The sequence below is a fragment of the Mobula birostris genome, chromosome 23, assembly GCF_030028105.1.
Source record: "Mobula birostris isolate sMobBir1 chromosome 23, sMobBir1.hap1, whole genome shotgun sequence".
Lineage (NCBI taxonomy): Eukaryota > Metazoa > Chordata > Chondrichthyes > Myliobatiformes > Myliobatidae > Mobula > Mobula birostris.
Window position 1 is genome coordinate 21632694 of NC_092392.1, and position 19118 is coordinate 21651811.

The following is a 19118-nucleotide window of genomic DNA, read 5'->3' on the forward strand; positions in this document are numbered from 1 at the left end:
ACTCTGCCATGCCGCCCATCTTTGGGATTGTAGCTGATGTCATTATTAATTAGTTCCTGTTTAGCAAAATATTAATACTGAAATGTTCTTCAGTTTTGGAATGCTGATAACACAATCAGCCTGTTTGATTATAAATACCGTGTCCTTGTTTATAACTCTATTTCTCCTTTGTTGATCTTTCATTTCAGAGTTTCATGAATTGTTCAGGCTATTTAATTGAATTTCACCATTTTATAAGGAGTGCTAATTTCATTGAGTTCCCAAAAAGGCCACTCCAGGCTGTATACTGAATGTCCACTTTATTAGATACACCTGTACACCTGCTCGTTATCACAAATATCTAATCAGCCAATCATGTGACAGCAACTCAATGAATAAAAGCATGCAGACATGGTCAAGAGGTTTGGTTGTTGTTCAGACCAGATATCAATCTGTGGAATAAATGTGATTTAAGTGACTTTGACTATGGAATGATTGTTGGTGCCATATGGGTGGTTTGAGTATCTCAGAAACTGTTGATGTCCTGGAATTTTCATGCACAATGGTCTCTAGAGTTTACAGAGAATGGTGCAAAAAAAATTCTAGTGAGCTGCAGTTCTATGGGCGAAAGCGCCTTGTTATTGAGAGAGGTGAGAGGAGAATGGCCAGACTGATTCAAGCTGACAGGCAGGTGACAGTAACTCAAATAACCACACGTCACATAAGTAGTGTGCAGAAGACCTTGAAGTGATGGCCTACAGCAGCAGAAGACCACGAACATACACAAAGTGGCCACTGAGTGTACATTGCTTAGTTAATAATTATTAACAACCTATTTTCCTGGCATGTATACATAACAGGTGCTATATTGACAGTAGCAGACTGTATTTCCATCTGGGTACGCTGACATTTGTAGGCTACTTATGTTGCAATCTGTCTTCATCAGAACCCTTCGGAAAAATGTTATTGTCCTCACCATGATATCTTTTAAGAGAAACCATTTTGTTTTATAAAATCAGAATTATTTATTTTGTAAGTGAGTCGAATAAGCAGTGCAAGTCACTGCAATGCACAAGTGTCACAAAACAATCCAGCTCAACTTTATTTGCACTTTTTGGATAGGGAAATGTCCCAAGAAATGAAGTAAAACTATGTACTGGGTCAAAGATATTAGGAAAGGGATATTCATACTAGGATATTGAATGGTTTTGAAGAAAGATTATAAAATAGTAGAGAGTGCAGGGTATTCAACTTTGTATTTCCAGCCAGCATTGGTGGGATTAAAGGGAGAGAGTTGTGCAAGAGGTTTGGCTTTGAATAGAGTGCATTGATTGTGAGGCAAGAGACTGTAGATGCTGGAATCTGGAGAGACAAACCATCTGCTGGAGGAACTCTGCAGGTCAAGCAGCATCTGTGAAGGGGTCATCCAGCCCTGGTACAGACCCGAAAAGTTAACAATTCCTTTCCCTCTAGAGATGCTGCTCAGCCGCTGGGTTCCTCCAGCAGACTGTCTGTTCACAGAGGCTGAGAGTTGTCTAATTCAGCCAAAGTCAGTGGTCAGATAGGGAGATGAGAGTTCATGATAAAGTTACAGAGTTTATAAAAGGAAAAAGTAGCATTTGTCTGTCCAGTTTTTAGCAGAAGGAAATTGTAATTCATTCGAAGAGTGGAGGGACAATAAAGTGATGGTAACATGAATTAAAAGTTTTAGGTTTTATATTCCTCAGTGTATGTTGGATCACTGCATCAGTTCAGTACATTTCTGGTGAACTGCCGGATCTCTTCTGACTCACTTCAGCGCCTGAGAGAATGGTCTACTTTGCATGGTGCTCAGCAAGCTGGGCATCAGAATTTTTCCCAGCCATGTTGTTCTCTCTTTCCTTTCTCCCCCACTTCTCTTCCTCCTCAATCAAATCTTAACTCCTTCTGTGAATGGTGGCAGACTATTAAGCAGCTAACTGGAGCACAAGGTTCCAAGAACATCCACATCCTCTGTGAGGGTAGAGCCCAACATTGAGTGCTAAGGAATGGGTTGAAACATCAGCTACATTGTCTAATCAAAAGTAATGATGTAGATGGCAAATCTCAGCTTCTTCCTGAGATCTCCAGTGTCACAAATACCAGTCTCCAACCAGTTCAGTTCACTCCACGTTCTTTCAAGAAATAGCTCAAAGCCCAGCTGCAGTACTAAAGGAACAAACCATGCCTCCAGTTCAGATGCAACCCTGACAATATGGAAAATTTCTTAGGTATATTCTGTTCATTAAAAACAAGACAAATCTAGTCTATCTAATTATAACTCAATTAATCTGATCTCAAACATCACCTGTAAGGTGTTTCTACACTCTCTCTTTGATCAAGTGGATTTTCCTATGGATGCTCTGGTTTCCTCCCACACTCCAAGCATGTATGGGTTTGGGTTAGGTTTAACTTACTATAATGATGTAATAATCTCTGTATAACCAAAGTATGCATATTAGAGTCTCAAGTGACTACAGATGCGAGAATGTGGAGCCAAACAGAACAAACTTCCTGGAGAACTCAATGGGTCAGACAGTGGAAACAGAAGGATGATCAACGTTTCAGGTTGAGACTCTGTTTCGGGGCCATTATATGTTGCCTTTGAAATGAGAGATTAGAGTGCCACTTGCACTTGGTGATACAAAAAACTGCATTGCCGTAAATTAAGAATTAGGTACCTGTTCCCTTCGTTTGAATGAACAATGTGTACACTCACGCATTCTGGCCAGAGTTCTTCATTTAAACAATGAAAATGAAATCACTTTTTCTTTTAGTTCATCTATTATTCCTGAAGTATGTTATGAAGATATTTCTCTGAGAATGCCTCCATAACAAGTAACTGCCATTGATTGTAGTGACAGATTGAAGTAACAAATAGTGATTATTGGCTGTAATACCATGAAAATGATAATTCTATGTAAATTGCAAGTTGCATCTTGTTTATGTGTTGCATTTTGTTCAACAGAGGAAGAAGAAGAGCAGGTCCCCACTGATGGAGGTACATCAGCGGAAGCAATGCAGGTCCCTCTTGAAGAGGAAGAGGAGGAAATGGAGGAGGAAGAAGCAGTTAATGATGAGAACATTTTGGGCAAAAGACCACTGGAAAGCCCAGACTCGGTCGATTTACCCGTTGCAAAGCGAGCCCGAACAGCTGGATGTAAAACAGAAAGCCCTGAAGGTGTTTTGGAACCCAGAGAACCTTTAAGTATGATCAACTCTCAAAGGGTGCCTCCTGTTTTGTCTCCAGTTCCACCACCAGATCATTCTGACTCACTGCCACTTTCCCCTGAACCTCCAATGCTTGCACCAATACCCAAACCATCACAACTTTCTACCCCCAAAACTTCAGATTCTAAAGCATTTACATCTAAAGTCAAATCTAAGATCTTGTCTTCATCAACTCAAAAACCTAAATCCCCAAAAGGAGCTCATTTGGCGCTTCTGGGAAGCCCCATTCGTTCTCCAAAAGCTTCCTTAAAAACGGACAAAAAATCACCAATGCGCACAAAAAGTCCCAAAAGCCCTAAAAGTCCTAAAGTACCACCAAATGTTTCTCATTCTATAGCCAAGAACGAAATGCCAAACAGAACACCTTTGTCTGTCTGTAATTCTGGGCTTGAAAAGCTTGGTAAAGAAAACATTCAAACAAAACAGCAGTCACATACATCGATTGAAGTGGAGAAACCAACTCTTTCAGATACATCGCCAAAAAAATTGCCAGTGCCTGATAAGAGTATTGATGACTCTATCGATGCTGTTATCGCTCGTGCTTGTGCTGAGCGTGAGCCCGACCCCTTTGAATTTTCCTCAGGCTCAGAATCCGAAGGGGAAATCTTCACCAGCCCCAGGAGACTTACTATTTCAGAGTCTTCAACCCCACGGATGTTTTCCCTGTCCAGCAGCTTTAGTAGGGGGAGTGCAACCCCTGTGTCATCATCTGCCCCAACAACTAGCACAAATGTGTCATGGACGTTAGACGATTCCATCAATGAAGTTGTTAGGAAGGCAAGCATGGGTACACCCCCTTCTGTTCCTGCATCAGTTCCTTACCTGTCTTCCCCATCTGCTTCGCCACCTACTCCAGAACCTCTCCTCAAACTCTACGAAGAGCGTACAAAGCACACGTCTTCATCTGATGTGAAGAAAAAGCTGAAGAAAGAAATTAAAATGAAAATTAAGAAAAAGGAAAAAGAAAAGCTGAAAGAGAAGGATAAAGAGAAAAAGGAAAAGGGTAAAGACAAGGAGAAAAACAAGGAGAAGGAAAAGGAGGCCAACAAAGAGTCTAAAGTTTTTAAGGAACTTCCTAAAGACCATGAGGCAGATCCATTTAAATTTAGACTGAAAGATGACATAAAGGCAAAACATAAAGATGGGAACACTAAAAAAGACAAAGAAAAACACAAGGAAAAGAAGAAAGAAAAAGAAAAGGGTAAGAAGGATAAAGAAAAGAATAAAGATAAAGATAAACATAAAGTTAAGAATGCTTTAGCACCAATCCCATTTGTTCCAAAAGAACCCCTGTTCAGTACCCCAAGCAGCGTTAGGAGTCCGTCTGTTTTGCCTACAGTGCCTCCTATGGCTCCAGAAAGACTATTTGAAGAGAAATCTAAAGAGAAAGACAAGAAGAAAGACAAAAAGGAGAAAAAGAAAAAGAAAGATAAGGACAAGGACAGGATGAAAGAAAAGGAGAAAAAGGAGAAGGAAAAGAAGGAGAAGGAAAAGGAAAAAGAGAAAGAAAAGGATAAGCATAAACATGAAAAGGTATGTAATACTATAGTAAAATGCTTTAAAAGTGAGTCTTTAACAACACACACAAATAGTTGGAGGAACTTAACAGGTCAGGCAGCATCTGTGGAGAAAGCAGTCAATGTTTCTTCTTCAGCCCTTTACCTCTTCTACCTGTCACCTCCTTGCTTCTCACTTCATCCCTCCTCCCCCACCCACTCCCATCCCTACTAACCTATGACTTTCCTCTCTGGCTTTTTCATCTTTCCTTCCCAGTTTTGAAGAAGGGTCTTGGCCTGAAATGTTGACTTATTTATTCCTCCCCCCCCACCACCTTGTAGATGCTGCTGGCTGCTGTCCTGGTGAGTTCCTCCAGCATTTTGTGTGCGTTGCTCTGGATTTCCAGCATCTGAAGAATTTCTTGTGTTTAGTGAGTCTTTAATATTTAAGTATATTCATTGCAAAATTGAACTACTATCTAAAATATTAATTATTCATCACAAATTACACTGGACAACAAATTTTTTTCAGAAGTGTTGCTTCTTCAGTTTTTTGTGGTTATGTTAGACCACTTGAAGCTGAACACAAACATAATTTCAGGCCACTTATATTACATAGGAACTTGGAGAAAGGAATTATTCTTTTATTGAATATAATGCAGTTAATTGCATAAAGGTGCTGAGGCTTCTTGCTTCAGTGTCCAACCAGCCAGCATTGATGATTTCTAGTTGCCCTGATAATGTTTCTGCATTACTGCAATGTCCTGGTGAGACCTTTCACCATGCACGTCACTAACAGCGCCAAGATCTGCAGGAAAGAAGTCTAAATGGCAATGCAGAAAATGAATCTTCAATACCATGTTGCACTTCATGGTTTTGTCTGCTTGAAGCATGATGTCAGCCAGCTGCATATAGTTTGTTGCTCTGCAGCTGCCAAGAAAATTTTCAACAACATCCTTGAATGCTTTCCATGCAATTTCCTCTGGTCCCACTAGAAGTTCTTCGAATTGTCAGTCATTGATGACCTGTTTGACTTGTTGACCAACAAAAATGCCTTTCGTAATCTTGCCATCGATAATTCTGGGAAACATCTGTCCCAGATTTCGAAATCCTTCATGCTAATTTTTGTGCCTGGTGACAACAGTTTCCATCTTTGCATTCTTGAACCCAATAATTCTGCCTTTGACAAACCTAAGTCTTTGACCAGGTCATTTAACTAAAAGTGAGTTATCGGATGAGGCTCACTGGGCATAACGGGTTCAAAATTAGTATCTGTATCAGAGTCGATTTCCATTTCTGGCTTTTGTATCGTGGCATATGATCATAAGACATAGGAGCAGAATTATGCTATTTGCCCCATCAAGTCTGCTCCACCATTCAATCATGGTTGATCCTTTTTTTCCCTTCCTCAGCCCCACTCTTGGCCTTCTCCCCATAACCTTTGATGCCATGGCCAATCAAGAACCTATCAATCTCCACCTTAAATACACCCAGTGACCTTGCCTCCACAGCTGCCCATGGTAACAAATTCCAGAAATTCATCACCCTCTGGCTAAAGAAATTTCTCGACATCTCTGTTTTAAATGGACGCCCCTCTAAATGACAATAAAAGAGGACTGTGTGTCCTCATAATCTAATCTAATCTAATCTATCCTAAGACTGTGCCCTCTTTTCCTAGACTACCCCACTGTGAAAAACATCCTTTTCACATCTACTCTATCTAGGCCTTTCAACATTCGAGTAGGTTCAATGAGAACCCCTCTCATCCTTCTAAATTCCAGCGAGTACAGATTGTTTGCCTCCTCTAGACTCCAAGTCTCTGGTGGCTTCTGTACAGGAAGACTATCATAATGTGGCACGGGTCTCATAGCTGAGGGGAGATTGAGGGATTCATTGGATTTCTTGTTTTTAGCAGAGAAACCAGACACACTGGTTAGACAGAAGTAGAAGTCTGTCACGTGACCCTTCTGCGCTTGCCATACCATCAAGACAGCAAATGGCATTGACTTCCGAGTACCTCTGAGGCAAGCTCTAAGATCGATAGCACATGTTATGCAACGTATGTGAGGAACCCAGGCTTTATCTTGGTCACCAATTTTACATACAAAGTAGAACTCATAGGCTTTCATATTCCATCTTTGAGATTTAAGCATACACTCGCCAAAAATAAACAGGAAGCATCAAGGCTGTTGCAACATTGGCAAGACATCTTGCTTTCACAAATACTCCTGAAAATGCAATTACTTCATTATAATGTGTACACACAAATACGTGCGTAGAGCATGCGCAGCAGCGTGATTGCAAACATATATACAGTATATGTAAATACAATGCAATGAACAGTGTGTGCATGATATTTCATTAGCCTTTCTGAAACCTGTCCTGCCACGTAGTATCCGCCCTGCCTAAGCATGCCCAGGTATGCCTGTTCAAGATAAGAAAACTTTTCAGCTTACGTTGTGGGCAACATTTTAATTACTTGAATCATGAATTGAAATAACGAATATAGGCCATTAAAAAATGGTGTGTGATGGGAAACTTCATGGTGCTTTCATGATCAGCAGCTCAAAATCTGTAAGATACACCCAAAAGTATTCAGGAAGCAAAATCTTTGTTGTTCAGTGTTATTTATGTAGGAATATTGATTTTATTTCTTTTAAAGGCCCATTTTGGGCAGGTGACAAGCTACAATACTACCCAGCAGCAAAACTTTAAAAAGCCCACATCCATCCCTTTTTAAACTGAATCATTGGGTTATTTATTTAATTGTTTATTCAATGCTATGGAACTTTCTTTTCTCATTTAACTATTTCCAATTGCATAAACACTAGCCATTTGAGTTGGTTTGCAATAGAACAGTTTGATAAAATAGTAGTTCAAAATATTGATTAAACCTGTGTTGTTTTGCCGAGCATTGTGGACTTGCTATGTTGGTGCCGGAGTCTCTGGTGACACTTGCAGGCTGCCACCAGCACACACTCTCAGGTGTGTTGGTTGTTAACACAGATGACGCATGTCACTGTGTGTTTTGATGTTCATGTGATAAATAAACTTGAATCTTGCATCTTGATTTCATAAAATATAAAGTGCTCTGATTGACTGGTTCTCAATCTTCTCAAGTTTGTGGTCTGAATGATGTCTTTACTGAACTTCATGTTCAGCTCTGAGGTCTTTTCTCTTGCTGCATATTATTTGTTGTAAAGAAAATCACGGAGCCAGAAGACACCAGATGTTCCAAGATACTATTGTAATTTAGATTAATCTGCTTAGATAAACTTCGAAGTTGGGGTTTTTGTTGCTGCAAGAGAGGATATTTTTAAAAATTCGGAGATCAGCCTTAACGCTTTCACTTTGTGATGGCGCTTCACGGGTGCCATAGAAGAAATGTAAAGCAGCAGAGCATTATCAGTGTGTGCCTTGAGGTATGCAATAAAAAGAACCTAAATCACAGAAGATTAAGGGAAAAATGCAACACACTGCAAAAGCGGGCTTATGTGACTGGTATTATTTATCCAGGTGAAAAGAATGATGCTCATATATAAGACTGTGAACAAATCCACTGGCAATGTATTTCTAGCACTCCACAAAGGAGTCTTATGTTGGTGGCCCTTCGCTATCTTGCTTTGAATCCTGTCTCGAGCCTCCGCTAGTCCTCTTACTAAATTCAGCTTCTGTTACTGTTGTCTTTTCCTTTCAACTTTACAAACTCATATTCGTTCCCAACCATTTCAAGTCCACACAGCCTTGCAAAGCATGGGTTGTATGAGAAATTTCTTAACTGTATCAACTAGTGATAATTGATGTGCCATCTTCACCAGACTGCAGCTTAATTCGTCACAAAGAATTCATTTAAAATTTTAAAACACGGGTATAATTATAATATTTAAAGATTACTGTGTTCCTCAAAATTATAAGTTTACATCAGTGAGAAGTGGAATCAGTCAAATATATTTTAAGTAAATTTTGTCCAACAAAATTTATTAAATCACACTTAAAAAGCGTGACTTATTAAAACACAAATTCGACCTTAATTCATTCAAGTTAGAGTCATAGAGCACCACACAACAGAAACAGGCCCTTCAGCCCACCTAGACTGTGCTGAACTATTATTCTTCCCAATCCCATTGACCTGTACCTGGACCATAGCCCTCCATACCCCTCCTGTTCATGTACCTATCCAAACTTCTCTTAAATGTTGAAATTGAACCCATATCCATCACTTCTTTTGGCAGCTCGTTCCACACTTTCACCACTGTCCGAGTGAAAAAGTTCCACTTAAACATTTCACCTTTTCACCCTTAACCCATGACCTCTAGTTCTAGTTTCATTCAAAATTCTTCAAAAATAAATTACAATAGAAGACAGGCTAAACCATGAAGTGGAAGGCTTCATAAAAAGCACATGACGGTCTTTAAGCCAAGATAGCCTGATGGAAAAAAGAAAATTGAAGATTTATGAGAATACTAAATTGTACAGTTTACTCAGAAATAAAAAAGGAGGAAGCGTCCCGCTAAAAAGTGATCGATCCCAGAGAACTCCAGTGGCTATGTCTTTACTGAAGTGATTTGCTCAATTTTACTCAATTGAGAGACAATCTGTAGGCCAGTTGATGATAAATGGAAACAGATGGAACCCAATTAATTTTAAACAAAAAACTAAAATAAGGAGCACATGTTGAATTAAGTACACAGCACAGTAAGACCCATCGGCCCATGATTTTGTGCCAACCTTTTAGTCTACTTCAAGGTCGGTCTAACCCTTCCCTCCCACATAGCATCAATTTTGCTTTCATCCATGTGCCTGTTTAAGTATCTCTTAAATGTCCCTAATATATCTGCCTCTACCAACATCTCTGACAGCACAAACTAAGTACTTATCACTCTCTGTGCAATAAAACCAATTTCAGACATCCTTACCCCCCCCACCCCCACCCCCATAGCTTCCTCCAATCACCTTAAAATTATGCCCTCTGTATTAGACTTTCTAACTTTCTATCCTGGGAAAAAATGGCTGGCTGTCTACTCTATCATCTTATCATCTTATACACCTCTATCAAGTCATCTCTTATCCTCCTTTGCCCTAAAGAGAAAAGCCCTAGTTTGCTCAACCTACCCTTATAAGACATGCTTTCTAATCTGGGCAGCATCCTGGTAAATCTCCACTGCATCCCCTCTGACGGTTAGACATCTTTCCTATAATGCAGTGAGCAGAATTGAACCCAGTATTCCAAGTGTGGTCTAACCAGTGTTTTATAGAATTGCAACATCACTTTGAGAGGCTCTTGAACTCAGTCCCCTAACTAACAAGGCCAACATAACATACACCTTCTTAACCATCCCTTGGTCTTGTGTGGCAATTTTGAGGGATCCATAGACATTAACCCCAATATCCCTCTCTTTCTCCACACTACTAAGAATCCTGCCATTAATCCTGTACTCTGCCGTCAAGTTTGACCTTCCAAAGATGACTAAATAGTCATCTAATACACTGAGATTTGCATACAGAACATATAATCATAATAAGAGGTTCATACAAGGCCATGTTAGCAGAGGGAGACAGAGAAAATGCAATTTTGAAATGTACTTAATCCCTGACATTTGTTAGATCCAATGTGAAATATTGGTTGTAATAATAAGTCATAGGAGCAGAATTAGTTAGGCCATTCAGCCCATCGAATCTGTTCTGCGTTCCATCATGGCTGATTTATGCCCTTAAATGCCCATACTAATCAAGAACCGAACAACCTCGGCTTTAAATATACCCTATGACTTGGCCTCACAGCCATCTGTAGCAATGACTCCCACAGATACACCTGGCTGAAGAAATTCCTTTTTAGTTTATTCTGAAGGGACATGCTTGTATTGTGAGGCTGTGCCCTCTGGTCCTGGACTCCCCCACTATTGGAAATGTTCTCTCCATGCCCATCCTATCCAAGCCTTTCAATATTCAATAGGTTTCAATAAGATCCCTCCCTCATTCTTTCAAACTCCAGAATCTTACTATGGGGGAGAGTGTAGTATCAAGGAATCAAATGATTCCCATTTGGAATCTTGAGTTGTGAGCAAGGATGAAGAAGTTATCATTTTCCAGTATCCATCATCAAATGGAGTGCCTTCACTTCCTCTTGTAGTCTGACAAGGAGAATGCAAAGGTGGTGCACTATGAGAGATACCACACCTTCCTTGCATTTATTTGTTTTCACCTTCATAAATTTAGATTCAGATTAGCTTATTGTCATATACACCACTGCGCAGTGAAATTCTTTGCCCATGTGAAGCTCACAGAGCAAATGGTATACATGGTAATAATAAAAAACGTCAGTGATGAGCACAAAACAACCAAATGATACAAACATAATAGTGCAAAAAGAAATGCTGAAGTGACAATAATGTAATAACTGAGAGGTAAAATTCAGAATTAAGGTTGTCAGTCTAATGGTCTTCTTCAGGATAAGAAAAAAAATCTTTTTTTTTTACTTATACAGTCTATCCTCAGAATAGGCTCTTTGTCCCACAATGTCTGTAACAATCATGCTAAATTAAACTAAACCTATCTGTCTACATGTAATTCATATCCCGCCATTACATGCAGGTTTGTATGCCTGTCTAACTGCCTCTGATACACCACTATCGTGTCAGCTTACACCACCAGCCCTGACAGTGTGCTCCAGGTGCCTACCACTCTGTGTGGGGGAAAAACATACCCCACATATCTCCTTTAAACTTTTCCCTCCTCCCTTTAATCCTCTAGTATTTGACATTTCTACCCTGAAAAAAAAAGGACTGACTATGTACCCTATCTATACCTCTCATAATTTTATCAACTTCTATCTGGTCTCCCTGTAGCCTCTGATATTCCAGAGAAAACAACCCAAACTTGCCCAACCTCTCCTTACAGCTAATATTCTGTAATCCAGACAGCACTCTGGTGAACCTCTTCTGCACCATGTCTGAAACCTCCACTTCCTTCCTGTAATGGGGGCAACCCCAGATGCTCCATATACAGCCTAACCCTTACTGAAAAGTTTGCTTTTTCCTCTACCAATAAGTAACACATCAACCCGCTTCTCTCTGAGGCCTGCTTTTCAAATCTGAATAAAGTACCTTGATTATTAGGTTTTGAGGATATCTGTATGCTTAGTTTAATATCCATGCAAGATACAAGGTACTTCTTTGGCACTTAGTACATTAATTACCACAAATTTGATGTTCTTCCATAAAAAAAAATACTTAATAAGAACTGTAATGGATCATATTGTTCTATGATTTTACCCTACGCCTTTTTCAAATTTGAGTAATGACTAGTCAAATTAGGGCGGCATCAAGGCAGAGCAGTTAGCGGAAAGCTTTACAGTGCCAGCAACCTGTGTTCAGTTGAATGCCATTGTCTGTAAGGAATTTGTATGTTCTCACCATGGCCATGTGGGTTTCCTCTGGGTGCTTGGGTTTCCTTCCACATTCCAAAGATATGCGGATTAGAAGGTTCATTGGTCATATGGGTATAATGGGCATCACGGGCTCGTTGGGCCAGAAGAGCCTGTTACCATGCTGTATATAAATCAAATAAATACAAATATCCCTTTATCAGTAACTGCAACTGCAAAAGAAGCAACAGGTTCAAAAGAGGTCCAGTTTCTTTCCTTCTGGTTGGACAGTGATTTGCTGAATGATTGTAGATCTGTAAGTAACCAGTCTCACACAGACTAAAAAACAAGCTTAATCGTTTCCATCCACTGAAAGGTAAATTTATTTACAATTCTCAGAACAAACTAGTGCAGTGTAACAGCCTTTATCTACTTACTGATGTTGTCGCTACCTTTGCCTTGCCCTCTCTGATTAATTGCAGTCTTACCATTACACATAAGAGTATCCTGCTATGCTCTTTATGGCCATATCATTACAGGGCACCTAACCTTTACTTTCCTTATCTGCTTCCCTGAAAATAATGCTGTGATATGAATTCACAGGTAATGGCAGCCAGTAGTGGCATGCATAAGTAGCCATTTGTCAAGTGAGAGCCAAGGCGTGATTGCTCGCAAAATGTTCAGCCATGAGGAGAGAAAAGCACATTGTAGCTGAATCGATTTGCACCTAAATTTCACATGCATTAACCTCCCAACAAAACTGACTAAATGGAGCTCAGAGCTAATAGCTATTCCCTGCCCGGAGAAATTCTCTACAAACCAGAACAGCTTCTTGTCCTTTTGATTCAGTAAAGTGCCAGAACAAATCCACGAAAGAAAGATTAAAGATTAACTTTATTTGATGTTGAAACGCGTCATTGACCAACACAGTCCAATGATGTGCTGGGGGCAGCCCGCACGTGTTGCCACACTCCGGCACCAACATAGCATGCCCACAACTTACTAACCCTAACTATAAACATATATCTTTGGAATGTGGAAGGAAACCAGAGTGTCTGGAGGAAACCCACACAGTCACAGGGAAAATCTATAAATTCCTGGCAGACAGCAGCAGGAATTGAACCCTGATTGCTGGCGCTATAAACCACTAAACCAAGTGATCGCTATGCTGATTGGATGATGCCACATTCTTGTGATTCTGCTGCAAATAAGTTTTTCATTGTGCCTTTGCATGCGTAAACAGTGCCGATGAGAAAATGCTTGATTTTGACTGTGGCTGAGCTGGCTTCATTTCCTATTTGGGGAAGATTTTCTTGCAGATTGGCATTTTTTTTTCAAGTTTCGTTAAAGAGGTCCTTTTATTCACTTTAATCCTTTTGATATGTAGCTCTGACTAATCTCAGATAGGGAAAGTTAAATCCATTCTAGAATTAAAATAAGTGAACCTGATTAGATAAAGGCTTCTTTTTTAAAAATCATGTTTTAACAATAATCTTTGTGAATCTATAAAAAAATGGCCTTCCTCTTCATTCTATAATCTAGATCTAGACGATCAAATTGATAAGATTTTTAGATGAACTGCACAGGTCTGCTAATAGTCTTTCTTACAAATTCTCTATTGGCAGAAACGGCAGGTTTTGATCACTTGACTATTCTTCATTTGAAATAAGGGTAATAGCATTTTAATTTCTGCTATTCCAATGTTTCTGATTTTACACAGCCAGTAATTTCTGCACATTCTCTCTGTTCCTTCTGAGTGACAAATAATCTAGTTCATAAAACTTTCCTTCCCTACATCATGCAGTTTTTAAATCAAGGTGCCGGTTTAAAGTGGACCAAACATTAATCATCAAACTACCATTGATCTGTCACCCCCTCTTACTCTACTGTTAAGATTTTTGAATCTCATGTTCAGCTATTGTGTCATTTGCTTTACTAAACTCTTAAGTTATTTTTAATCTTCATAAAATCCTTCCTACTTGGAACTGCTTTCACTTTTAATATTTCTGTTAAAATGATCCTCGTATGATTATATCCAAATTCCCTGCCAAGATTATTGCAGTTTATCATTCTGTAGAATTTTGCTTTTTTTAATTGCATATTTTTTCTTCACTCCATGACTCCATTATTACAGAGTGTTGATGTAAACTAAACGTTTTCTATCTCTACAGGAGGGGTCTAAACTTCATAATATGATGATTAACATTGCTACTGACAATTCCATCTCCAGTTGGGCTTAGAAAAGAGCAAATGGATGTGTTTTACATTGATATTCTTTGGCAAGAAAGAAACAGTCAAAGGAACTGTGAAATCGTTTCTAACTAGCTCTTGCACAAACCATAAATAGGTCACTTTAGACTCCCTGTATAGACTCCACATTCACAGTTGCTGCAAAGGGCATTTTAATAATCAGTGCAAAAATATTCGTCCCTCAGAGCTTCTGAACGTAGCCTCATGCTTATTCTCTCAATTGTCTAAATTGATAGATAGATACTTTATTGATCCCAAAGGAAATTACAGTGTCACAGTAGCATTACAAGTGCAAAATATCGATACTAGACTTGGTCTGTGTTGTGTTACAAGGATTATTCTATAGTTCATTTAACTTTAAGAGCCGCACAAACAACTGTCTTAGAAAGCAATGGTTAATCTCATACTGGTGTTCAAGTAAAGAGCAAGATACTTGAACTTCTATTTTGCTATGTTATCTAAATTGTTACTGCATTCTAATTAAGGACACAGAAATGCACTGTAAACACAAAATAATCTGCTGATGCTGGGGTCACAACACGCTGGAGGAACTCAGCAGGTTAGGCAGCATCCGTGGAAAAGATTGGTCGACGTTTCGGGCCGGAAACTGTAGGGGGAAGGGGCAGAGGCCCTATAAAGAAGGTGGGGGGAGGGTGGGAAGGAGAAGGCTGGTAGGTTCCAGGTGAAAAACCAGTAAGGGGAAAGTTAAAGGGGTGGGGCAAGGGAAGCAGGAAGGTGATAGGCAGGAAAGGTGAAGAAAGAATAGGGGAAAAACACAATGGGTAGTAGAAGGAGGCGGAACCAAGAGGGAGGTGGTAGGCAGTTGGGGGAGGGGGCAGAGTGACATAGGGATAGGGGAAGGGAGAGGGAGGGAATTACCAGAAGTTGGAGAATTCTATGTTCATACCAAGGGGCTGGAGACTACCTAGACGATATATGAGGTGTTGCTCCTCCAACCTGTGTTTAGCCTCATCATGGCAGTAGAGGAGGCCATGTATGGACATATCTGAATGGGAGTGCACTGTCCTTTTTATTATCCATACTTGCTTTTGAGTTCTTGCTTAAATTTGTGGTGTAAGTCCGTTAATCCTCCATTGTGCATCACTTCACACATCAAAGCAGCTTCATAACTACCTAGATTTTCTGCCAATTTACCTTAAACAGGAGGAAAATCCTGTCTGGGGAGAAGGGGTTATAATTGTATTGCATGACACCTGCCGATAGCAAAAAAAAAAGACGGAAATATTATTATGTTGCTGTCACAACCTCCACAGTAGTTTGGCGTTCAACTTTCTGAATTATTCACCTCATACTTACGTGTTACTTCATCAGTGAAATTCCTCCATGAGATTAGTGACAAGGATTAGTCCCTACTAGGACTATTTTAAAAGACAAAACCCTCCCCACCATTGAGCAATTTACAAGGAGCGCTGCCTCAAGAAAGCAGTGTCCATCATCCCTGTCATCCAGACCATGCTGTCTTCTCACTGCTACCATCCGGCAGGAGGTACAGGAATCTTTGGCCCTACACCATCAGATTCGGGGACATTTATTACCCTTCAACCATCAGGCTCCTGAAACATGGATAGCTTCACTCACCTCAATGCTAAACTGACTCCAAAACCTATAAACTCACTGTCAAGGACTGTACAACTCATGTTCTCACATGTTCTCGTCATTCATTTTTTATATATTATTTGCATGATTTGACCTTCTTTGCACATTGGAAGTTTGTCAGTCTTTGTTATGTATAGTTTTTCGTAAACTATTGTATTTCTTTATTTTCCTATAAATGCCTGCAAGGAAATTAATCTACATACTTTGATAATAAATTTACTGTGAACTTTGAACCTTGACTTGGAGAGGTCGTATATAGCAGAACCTCTGCAGTTCAAGAGGAGACTCACCGCCATCTTTATGAGAGTCTAAAAATAGGCAAAGGCTCCTGTCTTGTTGGCAGTTCTCCCATTTTTTTTTCGAACAAATATATGAAAAGGAGGAATAAAATTGATGTACCACACAAGATGCTGGAGGAATTCAGCAAGTCAGGCAGCATCTATGAAGGGAAACGAACAGTCAACATTTAGGGTTGAGGCCCTTCACTTGGACTGAAAGTTAGAGAGGAGTTAGCTGGTATAAAGAGGTGAGGGAAGAAATGGAGCAAGAGCTGGTGTCTGATAAGTGAATCCATGGAAGAAGGGGTGATAGGAAGATGGGGGAGGTGAGAGAGTGGGAATGGCACCAGAAGCTGGGAGATGAGAAATGTAAATGACAAAAGTTTGAAGTTGGTGGAATCTGATAGGACAAGAAGGTGGAGCATGGAATAAACTATGGAAGATGGTGAAGGCAGCTGGGAACAGCATGTCTTGATGAGGTCATTATTCATTCTCATGCAGAGTGATTGATAAAATTGGTTTGTATTCTCTTGAGTTTTGAAGAACAAGTAATGACCTCATCAAAACACATTGGATTCTAAAGGGTTAATCTGGTTGGTGCTGAAAATCCAGAGTTACGGAGCTTCATCTCATATAAAGAATATTCTTCTTAGGACTGAACAGAAGAACTTTCAGATGTTAAACAATCTCCTCCAATTATATCTTCCATTTCATGCACATCTGCTTTTGTCCTCCAGCCTCTGCATCCAGCACATAATTCTTCAAAACTTCCACTATCTCCCACCACCAAACACATCTTACCCTCCACATTGCTTTTGGCAGGGATCGCTCCCTATGCGACTCCCTTGTCCATTCGTCTCTCCCCACTGATCTCCCTCCTGGCACTTATCCTTGCAAGCGGAACAAATGCTACACCTGCCCCTACACCTCCTCCCTCACTACCATTCAGGGCCCCAACCAGTCCTTCCAGGTGAGGCGACACTTCACCTGTGAGTCTGTTGGGGTCACATACTACGTTCACTGCTCCCAGTGTGGCCTCTTGTATATTGGTGAGACCTGACATAGAGTGGGAGACCATTTCGCCAAACATCTACGCTCCGTCCGCCAAAACAAACGGGATCTACCAGTTGCCATCCATTTTAATTCCACTTCCCATTCCCATTCTGGTATGTCCGTCCATGGCCTGCTCCACTATTGGGGTAAGGCCACACTTAGGTTGGAGGAACAACACCTTATATTCCATTTGGGTAGCCTCCAACCTGATGGCATGAACATCAATTTCTCAAACTTCCAGTAGTGCCGCCCCCAACTTCACCATTTCCCATCCCCTTGTCCCTCTCTTATGTTATCACCTTCCCCGCCCATCGCCTCCCTCTGGTGCTCCCATTCTCCCCCCCCCCACCTTTCTTCCATGGCCTTCTGTCTCTTTCGCCAATCAATTTCGTAGCCCCTTGCTTCATCCCTCTTCCTCCAAGTTTCACCTATCGCCTGGTGTTTCTCTCTCTCCCTCCCCCCACCTTTTAAACCTACTCCTCAGCCTTTTTTCTCCAGTCCTGCCAAAGGTTTACAGCCCAAAACGTCGACTGTACTTTTTTCCATTGATGCTGCCTGGCCTGCTGAGTTCCTCCAGCATTTAGTGTGTGGCACTTGGATTTCCAGCATCTATAGATTTTCTCTTGCTTATGATCCAATTGTATTTTATTCGTTTAATACGTGTTGTTCTGCTGAATATTGTGGGCATGTTATACTGGTGCCAGAATATGTGGCAACACTTGTGGGCAACCCCCATCACATCTTCAGATTGTGTTGCATAACAAACGATGCATTTCACTGTATGTTTCAATGTACGTGTGATTAATAAATAAAGCTAATCTAATTATACATTATTTTATCATTATTATAATGCACCATGCTTAGGTGAGGTAATGATTAACATCAGGACTACAAATTACGATCGTCCAGTCTCAATTCAGCTATCAGGGTAGGAGAGCCCTCTGAGATCTCACTCCAGGGACAAGTTATTTTCTACTTTTTCTTATAACTTCAGGATGTTTGATAATTGGGCCCTAAAAGATGAGAAAGATATTTTTTACATTAGAGTTGTAGAGTCATAGAACACTTCAGCACTGGAATAGCCCCTTCGACCTATCCAATCCATTCCGAACTGTTATTCTGCCTTGCCCCAAACCTAGACCATGGCACTCCCATCCATGTACTTATATAAACTTCTCTTAAAAGTTGCAGTCGAACCTACATTCTTTACTTCCACTGGCAGTTTGTTCCACATCACCACCCTCTGAGTGAAGAAGATTCCCCTCAGGTTCCCTTTCAATATTTCACCTTTCACTCTCAACCAACCTCAGTGAAAAAACGGCTGATTACATTTCGCCTATTCCATACCCTTCATAATTCTGTAGACCTCTATCAAATCTCCCCTCATTCTCATACATTTCAGGGAATAAAGTTCTAACCTATTCAATCTTTTCCTACATTCAGGTCTTCAAGTTCCGGCAACATGGTTGTAAATTTTCTGTATGCTCTTTCAATCTTATTGCTACCAATCAAGTATAATGATATTTAAAGGTGCCTCATCATTTATTTTGAAGGCCTTCCTTTTCAGTTTCCTACTTTTTGAACATTCAAGAATCTATTTTTAGTTTGCAGGAAGGCTTCTTGCCACAAATGTAATCCCATAATAGTATGTTTGATGCAGGATAGGAATTGCAATGTACTTTACTCAGCCATATCTGGTTTTATGTAAACATAATATATCTCATTTTTTCAGCATGAAGTAATTTGACCAGCTTAATGTCAAAATGACTTTATATAGACTTTGAGTGTAGCACCAACATGGAAGCCAGTTTATTGTATAATAATTCTTACTGT

General features: G+C 40.1%; 1 protein-coding gene across 1 annotated transcript in view; it reads left to right on the forward strand.

The window, feature by feature from the left end:
* taf3 (TAF3 RNA polymerase II, TATA box binding protein (TBP)-associated facto) overlaps nucleotides 1-19118 on the forward strand; it is a 236868-nt gene that overhangs the window by 168134 nt on the left and 49616 nt on the right. Inside the window, exon 3 of the mRNA XM_072240918.1 lies at nucleotides 2966-4761. Within this exon, the coding sequence (XP_072097019.1) occupies nucleotides 2966-4761 (1796 nt within the window). The remainder of the gene's footprint in view (nucleotides 1-2965; nucleotides 4762-19118) is intronic.